Below are 15,248 nucleotides of genomic sequence, written 5' to 3'. Positions count from 1 at the left end.
TATCGATAATGTAACTGTTGTTATCATTACACTAATATTACAGCTCGACTGTCAATTAATTAGAATTGCATTTTTTTAATGGTCGTTTATTCACATACTTTTATGGATAGCTCAACCGTCAAAAAGAAAAAAAATTACCGACGTTGAAGCTATTGATGAGGCCATTAATAAAACCGAATTATCTTGTTAGTAATCTTGTTAGTGCAAATGTCAAAGAAAAAAGTATAAAAGTTATAGAAATGCACTTATAATGAGATGCAATTTAATTGAAAAGAAAAATAGATTGGCTACCCTGGTAATTCAGTATGCATTCATTTACGAAAAGAGAGATTTTTTCATAAAAAAAAAATCTAAGCTTGACCATAGGAGAGATGTCCATTTTCAAAATATTTCTCACCTTTTTCCTTTTGCTATGGTTATAAATTAGAGAATGAATTTTTTCCAAGAGGAATGTATAATACAAGCTTGGCAGTGTAAGATAAGAACTATAGCAAGCTCGTGGGACCTATCATCACAACAACAGCAGCTACGGGGGCTAGAAAAGGTTTTGAAAGATTTAGATCTTCTAAATTTTAAATTTTATTTTAGAAGGTAAAGTGTAATTTATCATCATCTATTTTATAAATGGGACAAAAAAAAATATAAAAAAAAAATATTCAATTCTGAGATTTCACTTTATCCTCTAAAGTAAAATTCTAAAATTTAGAAGATCCAAATTCGGTTTTCGATACTTTTTTTTTGGACTTGGGCTATTCCCAACAACCCAAACCCGACTCCAAGAACCACCCAACCCACTCCCTAAATTAAATGTAGCGCTAGTCATGTGCCTTCCTGCCACTTTTACTTTGAAGTTTGAATAGACTTCATAGTCCATAGCCATGAATTAAGCTACCTTATTGCTGCGGATGATGTCCTCTGCACGGCGTGGTGAGCTCCTCTATACAGTAAAATCCGACAAAGCCAACAACGATGACCACGACAAACTTATTTGTACAATAGGCTCCAACGAGGTCAGTGAAAAAGACAACGGGCAGCTCCTTTGTGCAACAAGCTCTGGCTAGGTAAGCGACGAAGACGACGAGAAAGCTCCTCAGCGCAGTGATCTCTGATGGGACAATAACGAAGACAATGAGATAGGTCTTTCAAGGTCACTCCAAGACATCCGATTCGGTCTCCTCCATGAACAGAGCTCCAATGCACCTCTGTATAGGAGGGAGGTCACAAATCCCTACTGAGAAGGATTACATTGCTGGCCAACAGTTCTGTGAACCACCAATGCCATGGATTATGTTGACGCATCCTTTCCACTTGGAATCCAGTTAATTGTGTTCTCTTTTAACATTGTCTTCGATTGAAGAATTTTTGTGAAAATGGTATCAATTGCTACCTTTTTCTTTCTTCTACTTCTTTGTTTCTTTCTCTCTTTTTTTTTTTGAGGATTTAATTTGTTATTAGTTTGATAATAAACTTTTTTTTCTTCACCTCAAAATTTGTTGCACTTAATCCCATGATTTTTCTCAAGGTTGTATTCTACTTTCTTTTTGTATTATATTACGAATTTCTACAGGTGGTTGAAGGCTCTAATTTAGGGATAGAGTTCTACTTCTACTGCTTTAGCCACTGCATGTGCTAGGAGGTTGCCATTTCTGGGAGTCCATGTTAGATCTTTTTCAAGTAAACTTCTAAAAGTATCTAGATATCTTGAATTATTGCCCATGCTCTGCCAATGAAATTTTTGGATTTGATAGTTTGCACCAATATTTAATTGTCTGATTCAATTAATGTCTTTTTTAATTGTAAATTATTTACAATGATGAGGGCTTGTCTTATTGCCATGGCTTTAGCTACAATGCTTAAGTTAGCTTGAATTTTACCTGTAAATCCTAATAAGACCTCCCCTTCTTTGTCTTTAACTACAGCAGAAATAATTTCATTGCCAGATTCCTTCTTGAAGGTAGCATCTACATTTACGTTTAGCCAATCATCCAAAGGCGGTCTCCAAGGGACCAGGTTAGCGTTTCTTCTTCTTATTTCTACAGTCCTTGTCTCTACCTTTTTTTCTGCAGCACCTCAATAAGTGTACTCCAATAGTTTAGCTTTCTTAATTGTCTAACTAGGATTAATCTCCTTCTGTTGAAACAATTTGTCATTCCAAGATTTTCATACTTCCTAGAGTAATAATCCTATTTTGCTAATTCTTTTTTCCTGGTCTTCTCTGCCTTCTGCTCTAATCTTTTTAATGTTGTCCATTAGCAAATTTTCTAATGATGAGACTGTTTCTGTTGTTGGAACGCATTGATATTCTGCACCAAACCAAATAGCCTTTACCCACTCACACAGTAAGAGGGCATGCTCTACTGATTCATTTTTTTTAAGCAAATTTGGCATAAACGGCTGTCTAAAATCCTTTTTTGCATAGAATAGTATACACTGACAAAATGTTTTGGCTGACCTTCTATAAATGAATCTTAATTTTTGGCGAAACTTTCATTTTTCAAATTTTCTCTCCATAGATCCCTCTTATCTGTACTGGTAGATGGATTCCTTGGTTTCTGGCTAGATAATCCTCTTTCACAGAATAATAGCCTGTTTTGATTGAATAAATTCCATCTTTCTTTTGCGGCCAATATAGACAGTCTTTTTTATTCACTACACTGATTGGAGTTCTGATGATGGCTTCACTTGTTTGTTGTGGAAACATGCTGAAATTTCGCTCTTATTCCATTCCACACCCTCTTCAATAAAATCTTTAATTTTGGATGCATCGTGACTTTCTCTCCCCAATGCTCGGCTAGCTTCGTCAATCCAAGTGTCCCTCCAAATACTTATTTGCGAACTATCCCTCACACTCCATTTACCTTTTTTTTAAGAAGTTCTCGTCCATATACTAAACTCTTTCAAACCCATGACGATCCCTTTTTGGTCCTAGCCTCCCAAAAATTACCATCTGGAAAATAGATTGCCTTTAGGATTTGAACCCAAATAGAGTTTGGGTTCTTCAAGGCTCTCCAAGTTGTTTCGCCAGATTCGTAGTGTTTTGAAATTCTAAATCTTTAAACACCCCAAACCACCATCTCAGTTACTCATTGTGATTGATTCCCAATTTTTTCAATGTATACCTCATTCTTTTCCTGTTGAAGTCCACCAAAATTTAGCTATCTTAGAATTATTTTTTTTTCCAAAAGACTTTTGGAAATTTGATGATATTCATAGCATAAGCAGGCACTGCCTGCACTACTGCTTTAATGAGTGTTTCCTTGTCTGCCTGGTTAATGAGTTTCTTTTTCTATCTCTCCAACTTATTCATAATCTTCTCCTCAATCTATGCTAGAGCTTTGTATAGAGATCTCCCCTATATCGCAGGTAGGCTAAGGTATTTTCTAGGTGATTCCCACGCTGGTATCCCTAGTATTTCTTCAATATTAACCTTATTTTGAATGGATACTTGATTATCAAAGGTGATACCTTGAGATTTATTCGCTGACCCGAAGCTTCTGTGTATTCATTAAGAATTGTGACGATTTGAAAAACTTCTTCCTCGCTTGCGTCTGCAAACAGCACGTGAGTGATATTTGGAGCTATGGGGACAATCCTAAAACCCAAGATTCTTTCCTCTCTTCTAGCTTCATCCATAAGGATAGTAAGCACTTCTACTGCTAAGATAAATAGGTAAGGCGAGAGCAGATCACCCTACCGAAGACATCGTTGAGGCTTTATCTTTCTCGATAGCTCCTCGTTAATTTTAAATCTATAGTTCGCTCCTTTAATACATTCTATTACTAACTTAACCCATCTTGTCTGGAATCCAAAGGCCAAAAGAACCTTTTCCAGAAAATTCCATTCCAGCCTATCATACGCTTTATTCATGTCAAGTTTGATTGCCAAACTATTCGACCCTCCCTTTCCCTTCCTATTTAGGCTAAGGTAAACTTCTTAAACAATAACAACGTTATCCTGAATGAGCCTTCCTCCAAAAAATGTGCTCTGTGTTGGTGAGACAATAGCTTCTATCCACTTCTTCAATCTTAGCACAATTATTCTTGAAATTGTTTTATACATGAAATTGTTGCAACTAATGGGTCTAAGCTAGTTTAGACTTTTTGGATTCTTTGTTTTTATGATAAGAACCACTGTGGTCTCGTTTATCTCTTCTAGTATATGTCCGTTACTGAAAAAAGCTCTTACTACTGCACAAACTTCCTTACTAATTACCTCCCAATGCTTCTGATAAAATATTCCGTTCAATCCATCAAGCCCTGGAGCCTTAAGGCTATCCATGCTGAACACTACCTTACCTCTTCATCCGTAATGTCCATGAGTAGCTCTTTGTTGATCTCTTCCGTAAGTCGTTGTGGAATCTTACTGATTTTGCCTTCAAATGCCTTCAAATCCATGTCTGGTAGAATAAGCAAATAATTTTTTAAAATGTTCTTCAATATGCTCCATAATCTCGCTTGTGTTATTTAACCATTGACGAGAGGCATTCTTCAGTCTTTCTGTTGTGTTTCTTAGTCTTCCATAAATAGTGGTGGCATGGAAGAAAACTGTGTTTTTGTCCCTTCATCAGAGCCACTTTAATCTAGATCGTTGTCCCCAAAACTTCTCCTATTGTCTCCATAATGTTGCTATGTTCTCCTTCAGAAATTGCATCTTTTTTTGTTCTCCTCTATGAAGTCCAAATTGTGTAATTTTTTCATTTTATCCCATTCATCGCCATTTTGCTCTTCCTTACACCAATCCCTCTTAACCACATTAGAGCAATTTTCGTCATCAGCCTAATAGGCTTCAAACTTAAAGTATTTCCTTACTCTATGAACCGGAATCACATCCAAAATAAGAGGACAATGATCTGAACTAACAGCTGGCATTAACGAGAGTGATGCATTTTGATACATAGACATCCATTTCCAGTTTGCCAAAGTCCTATCTATTTTTTCTCTTGTCACAAATCCATTCCTTGGATTGCTGAACTAGGTAGATTTTCCTCCTTTTAGATCAAGGTCCATCAAAGAGTTAGAATTCACAAACTGTCTAAATTCTTGTATTTGATTATGCAATTTCGGGTGTAGTCCAATTTTCTCTTCCTGACTTAAAATGTCATTAAAGTCTCCAATAAAGAGCTGAGGGACTCCTTCATTGTTATTGCCAGCTGTGATCCTCCTCCATTGATCTTTTCTCTTGTTATAATTTAGGTTTCCATACACAAAATTACCTATCCCTGATTTTCTGTTTTTATCCTTAATTTGAGCTTTAATATAATTGTCACACCAAAATAAACATCAACTTTATATATTTCATTCCAAAAGAGACATATCCCTTCGAACAAACCCTGGAATTCTACACAAAAAGCATTTTCAAAATGTAACTTTTTTTCAGCCTAGTAATTTTTAAACACCATGGCAGGCTTAATCTATTTACACAGACTATGTAACTCTGAAACTATCGCAGAGGCTGCCACTCCACGATAATTCCAACTAATAACACTTATGGCTGAGTTGGGGGCATGATAAGGCCCGCCTCCTTAGCCATTGAGTATTTCAAAACATTGCTTCTCTCCTGTAATTTCTTATAGCTAGTCCCTGCCTATTCTTCATTTAAGCACTTCTTCCTTTTTAACATATTCTGAGAGTACAACATAGTTTCTTCTTTTTCACATATGTCTTTCATTTGCAAGTAATCTTCTTCATTTCTTCTTCTCTTTAGCCTTAGATGAGTTTGCATTTTTTGAGCCAACTCCATTTCATAATCTTTTGCTATTGTTATTACCTTATCATTGCTTGTAGTTTGATTTTTGTCTTCATCCACCAGCTCCACAAAATAAGTATCTCCATCCAGTGTCTTATAAATCTGTTTCTTACTTTACAGAATCTCATTACTATCTTCCTTATGACCATGGCAAATTTCTATGTCTTTGCTTATAATCTTATGTTGGGTTGTAAAATTGACATAGGCCTCTAAACTCTTTCCTATAATTTCTTCAACTTTATTGCTAAAATGGTCTTTCAAAAGTTGCCCAATAGACATGTTCCTTTCCTTTTCAACTAACATATCCTTTTTTTATGATTCTCTACATTGGGCTTTAGTGGAGATTCAACCCAAGCCTCATTCAATTTAGCTCTAATTGGTGTTCTGTTTGGCCCACCCCTTTCTTTTTTCTTTCTATATATCCTTCTTTCTTCCTCAAAATCCTTAACAATCATTTTTAATTTCCTACCAGCTTTGTCATTGTTTTTTTCTCTCTCTTTATCTATGTTTAGCAAAGATTCAGAGATATTTTTTACCTATTTTTCTAGTCTCTGACTATCTCCATCTACTACTTCTAGAGCCTTCTTTTCAACATCACTTTCCATGCACCTTCCTTTTTTCTATTCACTTCCAGCTCTGCTTTCTGCTGCTTCCTATGGTATATCATCTTCGCTTTCTAAGTAGTGAGCTTCATGCGCCGCTTCCATCTTATTCAGCCACATAGAACTTGTTCCTTTACTACCTTTTTTCTCCCTCGGTTTCAGCCGTCTAGCCTATGCCACCCCCAAATCCATTGAGTATTTTGGCTCTCTTGGATTTCAACAAGCCATTATTGTTGGATTCCTGCACTCTTTCTTGTTGTGACCTATAATCCCACAGTTTAGGCAGTAACACTCTTGTAACCTTTCATATTTAAATTCAATCTATATATTTGGCAAGTTATTTATATCCATCTAGAACCCAATAGGGAGAGGTTTGGATACATCAATTTTCACTCTAACCTTGAGAAAGGTCCTTTCCAATACCTCTTCCACCCTAGAATCTTCCACTTCTGCTACAATTTTTATTCTGTTGTCAATGTCTCTTATTGTGTCTGCATTAATATATTCCTGGAGGAGTCTATAAATCTGAACCTAAAACTCCAGATAATCATGTGCTACTTCATACATAGATATTCCTTGAGTCCATGTTTGAAGATTGAGAAGTTGTCCCCTTATGCTCTAAGGTCCTCCATATAGTATTGTAGCCCTTTTCTCAAGTGTTTGATGCTGACTAAAATATTATTTTTATTGACTGTAGAAATTGATATGCCTTTTGGATTGCCCCATATTCCCAGTAATGTGTTTTATACGGTCTTGAATGGAAGCTCCTTATTCGATATAACCTTTCCAACCAAGTTAATGCAATCAATACTGAATTTGTTTTGCTCTTTTTTCTCCAATGTGATGGTTTTACCTTCTATTGTTTTTTTTCGAAACTCGTCATCTTGTATTGTAAAAAAGAGTAACTATTCTATTTGATGTGAGCTGTAATGAGTTAGTTTAGGATGGAGTAGTGAATTCTTCAGTTTATGTAAATTTGTTAATGTTAGATAAGACAACGGTGATAGATAAATAGGATTTTTTTATAATAATACAGAGGATTTATGTGATTATCATGCAGTAGATAAAAAGAACCTTTAGTTTTTAGTGTACTCTCCTTTCTAGAGAGAAGAGTTCTCCTAGAGAGAAAAATCCCGCTTTACGACTTGCTTTTCTTGGTTTTGGATACTTAGCTGATCCCCTTGTCAAAAAGATACATAAAAATTCGGCCAAAACACTAAATAGTAATTATGGACAGCCCAATGTGTTATTTATGACATGTTGGCATTAAAGCTTGTATGAGTTTTTCTTGGATCCAATTTTCTTCAATACTTTAGTGTTTTTTTTGGGGTCTTGAATATTTTAGTTTTATTTTAATATGTTTAAAAACTTATTCAAATTCTTTTAATATTTCAAACCCAATTATTAATTTCCATAGTAAAGAGTAGAATAAATAAACTGTAATGACAAAAAAACCAAATTGTTGTATTTAAATTTCTAAACTTAGCAACTTGTTTTTTCCCTCCAGAGAAATCAGAATTTAGTTATTTTCAAGAAGCTATGGTGTGCACAAGTGATATTAAGCGAGTCTTTTATTTATTATATCAAAAAATTAAATAATAAATAAAATAATTTTCTTTCATTTAATTTTAATTTATCTATTTTAATTTGTACGCATCTTAATTTTTATTAGTTTGATATTGTTGGTAGGTCCCAAATTTTAAGTGGGATCCACAAAACTTTAAAAACAAAAAAAAATAAAAATAAAAATAAAAAAGAAAGAAGTGGCTTTAAGAAAAGAGGAGAGAGAGAGGGTCAAGCCTCTCATTTTTAAAACAAATGAAAAAAAGAACAGAGAGTGAGGGGATTCATCATGACAAAGGAGAAGAGAAAAAGGGGAGAAAAGGGCAGTTACAATATGCGCTGATTGAATCGGTAAACTTGCTCCATTTCTTATGAAATTTTAGTATGTTTTTTCTGGTGTAGAGATAAACATTAGGATATAATTTGCTAGTTATATTGCCTTTTCTTTTGTCTGATTTGAAATACCCACCTTTTGGAGGGTTTATGTTGGTTCTATCAGTTTTAATGATGTATTTTATTGATTGTTGAGATGCCCTAGTGCAACTAGGAAGATTGATTGTGTACCCATTATTTTGATGGTGGAAGATTTTATTGGACTAGATTCCATGGATTTATTGTCCCTCTTTTTAGAATTTTACCACGATAAAATTTTGGTATTTGATTATTTAATTTCTGTCATTACATTTGTTGCTTGGAGTATCTTTGGGGTTGTTTATTTAATTACACAAATTGTCAAAAAAATTATTTTGGTACTTTCACTGTTAGGTAGGTTCTTATTGAATCTTAATTTTTCCAACAAAGTGGTATCTAGAGTTTTTGTTGTTTATATATGTACTGATTAAATAGAGAAAAATACTCATGGGCCGAATATATTCAAATTGAATTCTAAAAATTACTTGATTTGCATTGGAATACCCTCATGAAAGATATGTTGTATAGCAAGGATTTGTATGATCCTATGGTGGGGGATAAATCCAAAGGTACCAAATTCAATGCTGAGTGGAAGTTGAATTAGAAAGCAGTTGCTTTGATTAGGCAATGGCTCGATCTTATCGTGTATCTACATGTTGACACCAAAATGAATACCGAGAAGATATGGAAGAAATTGAAGGAGCTATATGAGAGGAAGAATGTGCAAAACAAAGCATTCTTGATTAGGAAGCTTGTCAATATGAAGTATATTGAAGGTAAATCAATGCCAGAGCACTTGAGCATTTTGTTGAAGATGGTGAACCAACTGACAAATAATGAAATCACTTAAATGATGAGTTGCAAGCCTTGTTGTTGTTGAGTTCTTTACCTGACAGTTGAAAAGTTCTGGTTGTGACACTGACTAACTCAGCTCCAAATGAAAAGTTGACATTACTAATGGTTAAAAAAATCATTTTGAATGAAGAAGTCAGAAGAAGAGAGCGATGTTTGATTAATACCTCCTCCCAGTTAGAAGCAATTATTTCAGTGTCATAGAAAAAAAAGTCGAAGTAGAAAATCTTACAGTTCTGACAAGTCAGAGAGTCGAAGCAAGTCAAGAGAAAAGTACAAGTTAAGAAAAGAGTTCATTTGTAACCATTGTAGGAAGCTGGGACATATCAAGAGGTATTGTAGGTTTTTGAAAAGAGAACAATCAAGGGGAAGAAACGAAGACAAAGGTAAAGATCGTGATAAAGAAACTGCTGCTATTGTTTATGAAGATGTTCTTATCATATATGATGAAACTTATGTGAATCTTGTCTATGATGATTTCACTTAGATTATGGACTCTGGTGCCTCATGTCATATCACTTTGAGGTGTAAATTTTTCACTTTCTATACTGTTAAAAATTTTGGCAAGATCAAATTGGGAGATAAAGGAGTGTGTGATTTCATTAGTATGGGTGAGTGGTTTAAAACCAACATAGGATGCAAGTTGCAGTTGAAGAATGTTAGACATATGCCAGATATGCAGTGCAATATAATTGCAGTGAAGGCATTGGATCAAGAGGGATATTGCACTTCTTTTGGTAGTGAAAAATGTAAGATTACCAAAGGGGCTCTCATTGTTGTCAAAGAAGACAATAGTCTCACTATTCTCTACCAGTTGCAAGCAAAGTTGTGCAAAGAAGAGGTGAATGTAGCCGATTATTTCTCTTCTAATTTGTGATATATGCGTCTTGGTCACTTGAGCGAGAAAGGACTAAGTGTCTTAGCCAAGAAGCACTCACTTCCAGTGAAAGATATAACTTTAAATACTTGTACTCATTATTTTTTTAGAAAGTATGCTAGAGTATCATTTCATAGTTTTGGACCTGATAAGAGATCACATGTTCTAGATTTAATTCACACTGATATTTGCACTATAGATGCTAAGACACTAGGTGGTGCATCATACTTTGTTACTTTTATTGATGATTATTCTCAAAAAGTATGGGCTTTTGTTTTGAAATCTAAAGACCATGTTCTCGATATCTTCAAACACTTCCATGCAAGTGTTGAAAGAGAAACAGGAAAAAATTGAAATGTGTTCGAGCAGATAATGGTGGTGAATACAGGGTCTATTTGAAGAGTATTGTAAAGGACATGGGATCAAGCTTGAGAAGACGGTTCCTAAGACTCCTCAACATAATAGAGTTGCAGAGAGAATGAATCGCACTATTAATGATAAAGTCAGGTGTATGCTTTCTAATGCAAAGTTTCCTAAATCCTTTTGGGGTAAAGTGATGAGGACTGCAATAGATTTGATCAAACTTTCTCCTTCAATTCCACTAAATGGTGATGTTCCAAAAAAAAATTTTGGAGAGGAAAAGATATCTCTTATAGTCACTTGTGAGTGTTTGGCTGCAGGACTTTTATTCATATTCCAAGAGATGAAAGGTCTAAACTTGATGAAAAGTCAAAGCAGTGTATCTTCATGGGTTATGGTCACGAAGACTTTGGTTACAGATTATGGAATCCGGTGAGTAAGAAAATAATTAGAAGTCGAGATGTGATTTTTCTTGAAGATCAAACTATTGAAGATCTTGAGAAGACAAATAAATCAACAATAATTGTTAGTCATTTTGCTGATGATGAACCTAGTCCTTCCACTAGACCTCTTGTTGATGGGAGAGATGTACAAGGTGATAATGATGATGATGATTTGTATGATGAACCTACACCTCAACCTGAGGTACCAGATGTAGAAGTTCCACCAGATGTTGAAGTTTCACCTGAACCACTAGTTGGGCCTGAATTGAGAAGATCTACTAAAGAGCGTCATCCTTCTCAGAAATACTCTCCTCATGAGTATGTGATGAACACTGAGATTGGAGAGCCATAGAGCTACCAGGAAGCTATGTCTGATGAACATAAAGAAGATTAGTTGAAGGCCATGCAACAAGAAATCAAATCATTGAATGAGAATCATATGTTTGAATTGGTGAAGTTGCCGAGTGATAAGAGAGCATTCAAGAATAAATGGGTGTTCAAATTTAAAACAGATAAAAATATCTCACGGCCAAGGTACAACGCTCGATTGGTTGTGAAAGGTTTTGAGCAAAAGAAATGTATTAATTTTGAGGAGATTTTTCTCCAGTTATGAAAATGTTCTCTATTCAAGTTGTGCTTGGATTGACGGCTAGCTTGAATTTAGAGTTTGAGCATCTTGATATGAAGACTGCATTCCTTCACGATGATATAGATAAAGAAATTTATATAGAGCAACCAGAGTGTTTCGAGGTTAAACAAAAGGAGCACTTTGTATGCAAGTTGAAGAAGAGCTTATATGGGTTGAAGCAAGTACCAAGGCAGTAGTACACGAAGTTTGATTCCTTCATGGAAGGTCATGGGTATAGTAAGACTTCTTCTGATATTTTTGTGTATGTCAAGAAATTTTCTGATGGTGATTTTATAATTCTCTTGCTTTATGTTGATGACATGTTGATTGTTGGTCATGACACTAAGAAGATTGAAAATCTTAAGAAAGACTTGAACATATCCTTTGCTATGAAGGATTTGGATCCTGCAAAGAAAATCCCTGGCATGAGTATCACTTGTGACAGGAAGAATGAAAAACTGTGGTTGTCGCAGCAGAAGTATATCGAGAAGGTTTTAGAGAGGTTTAGCATGAGTAATTCCAAATCTGTTAGTACTCCACTTGCTAGTCATTTTAAGCTAAGTTCGCGGCAATGTCCTACAAGTGAGAAAGAGAAAGCAGAAATGAAGAAGATTCCATATGCATTTGCAGTTGGTAGTTTGATGTATGCTATGGTTTGCATTTGGCCGGATATTGCTCATGCCGTTGGAGTTGTTAGTCGATTTCTCTCTAATCCTAACAAGGAACACTGGCAAGAAGTGAAGTGGATTCTCAATACCTTAATGGTATTTTGAGAGTTTGTTTATGCTTTGGAAGTGACTAACCTGTGTTGGATGGTTACACAGATACGGATATGATTGGGGATCTTGATTCAAGAAAGTCTACTTTTGGTTATATGATGACTTTTGCAGGAGAAGCTGTGTCATGGCAATCTCAACTTCAGAAATATGTTGCTTTGCCTACTACAGAGACAGAATACATTGTTGTTGTTGAAGCTTCTAAAAAGCTCTTGTAGATGAAAAAATTTCTATAAGAGTTAGGCATCAATCAGGAGAAATTTGTGTTATTTTGTGACAGTCAAAGTGTTGTCCATCTTAGTAACAATCTGAAGTTTCATTACAGATCGAAACACATAGAGGTGAGTTATCATTGAATATGTCAAGTGCTTGAAATGAAGTCATATGCACTTGAGAAGATCCATACTGATGATAATGGTTCAAATATGATGACTAAGAGTTACCTGCAGTGAAGTTTGATTCTTGCAAAGAGAAGACGAGTTTAATAGAGTATCCTATCCCCACTTGAATTGGTAATGGGAAGATTTGTTAGTGGATCTCCAACTTCAAGTGAGGCCCACACAACTTTAAAATAAAAAAAATAATAAAAAGAAAAGAAGTGGCTTTAAGCCAAGAGAGAGAGAGAGAGAGAGTCTCATTTTTTAAACAAAAGAAAAAGAGAACAGAGAGTGAGGGAATTCATCTACGAAAGAGAAGAGAAAAGGGGAGAAAAGAGCAGTTACAATATGCTCTGATTGAATCGGTAAACTTGCTTCATTTGTTATGAAATTTTAGTATGTTGTTTATGGTGTAGAGATAAACATTAGGATATAACTTACTAGTTGTATTGCCTTCTCTTTTGCCTGATTTGAGATGCCCACTTTGTTGAGGGTTTTTGTTGATTCTATCAATTTTGATGATATATTTTGTTGATTGTTGAGATGCCCTAGTACTACTAAGAAAACTGATTGTGTACCCATTATTTTGATAATGAAAAATTTTATTAGATTAGATTTCATGAATTTTTGTCCCTTTAAAAAAAAATTTACAATAAAATTCTAGTATTTGATTATTTAATTTCTGTCATTATATTTATTATTTAGAACATCTCTAAAATTACCTATTTAATTATACAAGTTACAAAAAAATTATTTTTTATATTTTTATTGTTAGATAAATTTTTATTGAACCTCAGTTTTTTCAAGAGATAGTAATATATGTAATCAAGAAGACTTCGCAATTCAAGACGAAGAAAAAGTTCTATATGTATGTGTGTTTTGACTTTTAAACAAGATGCGCTGAAATGTATGTATATTTTGTTATGAAATGTTTGTACATAGACAAAGTAATAAATAAGTGTTTTAAATTTTTAATTTGAAATAATTTTGTATTTATATAGTGTTATGTATTTATAAAATTGGTAGTATAGGCAGCAGTTGTGTCCTACAGGAGATAATGGTGGCCCTTTAAAATCCCTGCTATATGTAACTAAAAATAAAATAGAATGCAAGCTATGACGTTATATACAGTGACCGGATCCATAAAACTTTGTTAGTGGGGCAAAACATATATATAGCATAACAATAATTTTTTTAACAGTAAAATATATTTTTTGTTTTTAATATTTGTGATTTTTTTTAATATTTTAATATTTAATTTTATTTAATTTTATCCTAATATTTTTAATTTGTATTAAAAATATTTTTAAACATTAACTCTATTTAAAATTTTAAGAATAAAATTAAAAATATTCAAAGACTAGGAATAAATTTGACACAAATAAATAATATTAGAAATAAAATTAAATACAATTAACTATCATTTGGGACAAAAAATACTTTACTCCTTAATTATATTTTTTCTTGTTGAATATGACCAATCTTTAAATTATCTAACTAATAAATTAAAATACTAAAATAATAATTTAAATAACAACATATGATTTAGAATTTTATTATTTTAAATTTTATATTTTAAATAAGGTTAGATAATTTTTCATTGTCAATAAATAAAATAAATTTAATAAAATAATTTTATTTAATTTAAGATTAATTTTCCCTTGTTATATATGCATACTTACATACAATCAATAATATTGGATGCATTTTTTTTTTTTTCATCCAATTCCCTCTTGCCTGAGAGGAAGCAAGTGTGATAGAAACATAGAAATATAGAATCATTCGGATACCTCTCTTTAAAGGTTTAAATTTTTAGAACAACTGAATTGAGAAATTTTTAGAACAACGGAGATAATACACAATAAGGAGAAATTTTTACTGTTATTATTTGAGGAAAGCAGAGAGCAGAGAACTTTTTAGTACCTGAAAATTAAACTTGACTCTCATTTGAGCATTTTCAATAGTAATTAACTACGGTGTTTTCTCAAACACCTTATAGACTCCTTATCAGGGGAGGTAGCTAATCTCAATTCAAGATCAATGTCATCATCATCGCTAACTCTTCCTACAGAGGGAGAGTTATTGCGGCGGCGCATTCCCGCCGGTGATGCCTCCACCGCAGGTAACAATAGCTTTTCCGGCGGTGGCAATACAGCGTCACCAAAAGCAGCGATTATTATTGGTTTGTATTGGTACGGTAGTAGATTATGCATAGCGATAATTTGCCTCTCTCTTCTATGCGCATTCTGGTGCCCTCCAAGTGCTTGAAAGTTCTGGAATCTTCGATCACAGTATGAACACACTATACAGTTATTATTAGTTCTGCTAGTGGTATTTTCCAAAGGAAAACCTAATAGCTTCAGCTCTGATGCTGGCTTTTCTGAAGAAGACGATGAGTAATTCATCATATTATCGATCTGATTTTTTTCATCAGTCGTTCAAAACCTCAAAATTTGATTTCTTGCAGTGCATGTTAGATTAATTATCTACCATATATATAATGACATCGCAGAGAAGGAAGAGAGAAGATAGTGCTAGGGTTTTACTTTTGACATGAATCATGTACGGCCCAAAACGTAAATGTATATTATTAACTTTTCAATTATTATGCATT

The 15,248-nt window shown here is 33.9% G+C and overlaps 1 protein-coding gene across 1 annotated transcript; it reads right to left on the bottom strand.

The window, feature by feature from the left end:
• Positions 1–14,601: 14,601 nt before the first annotated feature.
• On the bottom strand, positions 14,602–15,042 carry LOC127747614 (zinc finger protein 6-like). The gene has a single exon (XM_052261684.1). It carries the CDS (start codon positions 15,040–15,042, stop codon positions 14,602–14,604), a length of 441 nt encoding a protein of 146 aa, XP_052117644.1.
• Positions 15,043–15,248: the final 206 nt, after the last annotated feature.

Source organism: Arachis duranensis, chromosome 5, assembly GCF_000817695.3.
Source record: "Arachis duranensis cultivar V14167 chromosome 5, aradu.V14167.gnm2.J7QH, whole genome shotgun sequence".
Lineage (NCBI taxonomy): Eukaryota > Viridiplantae > Streptophyta > Magnoliopsida > Fabales > Fabaceae > Arachis > Arachis duranensis.
The sequence above is the reverse complement of the archived record's forward strand: the minus strand, read 5'-3'. Positions and strand labels throughout refer to the sequence as shown.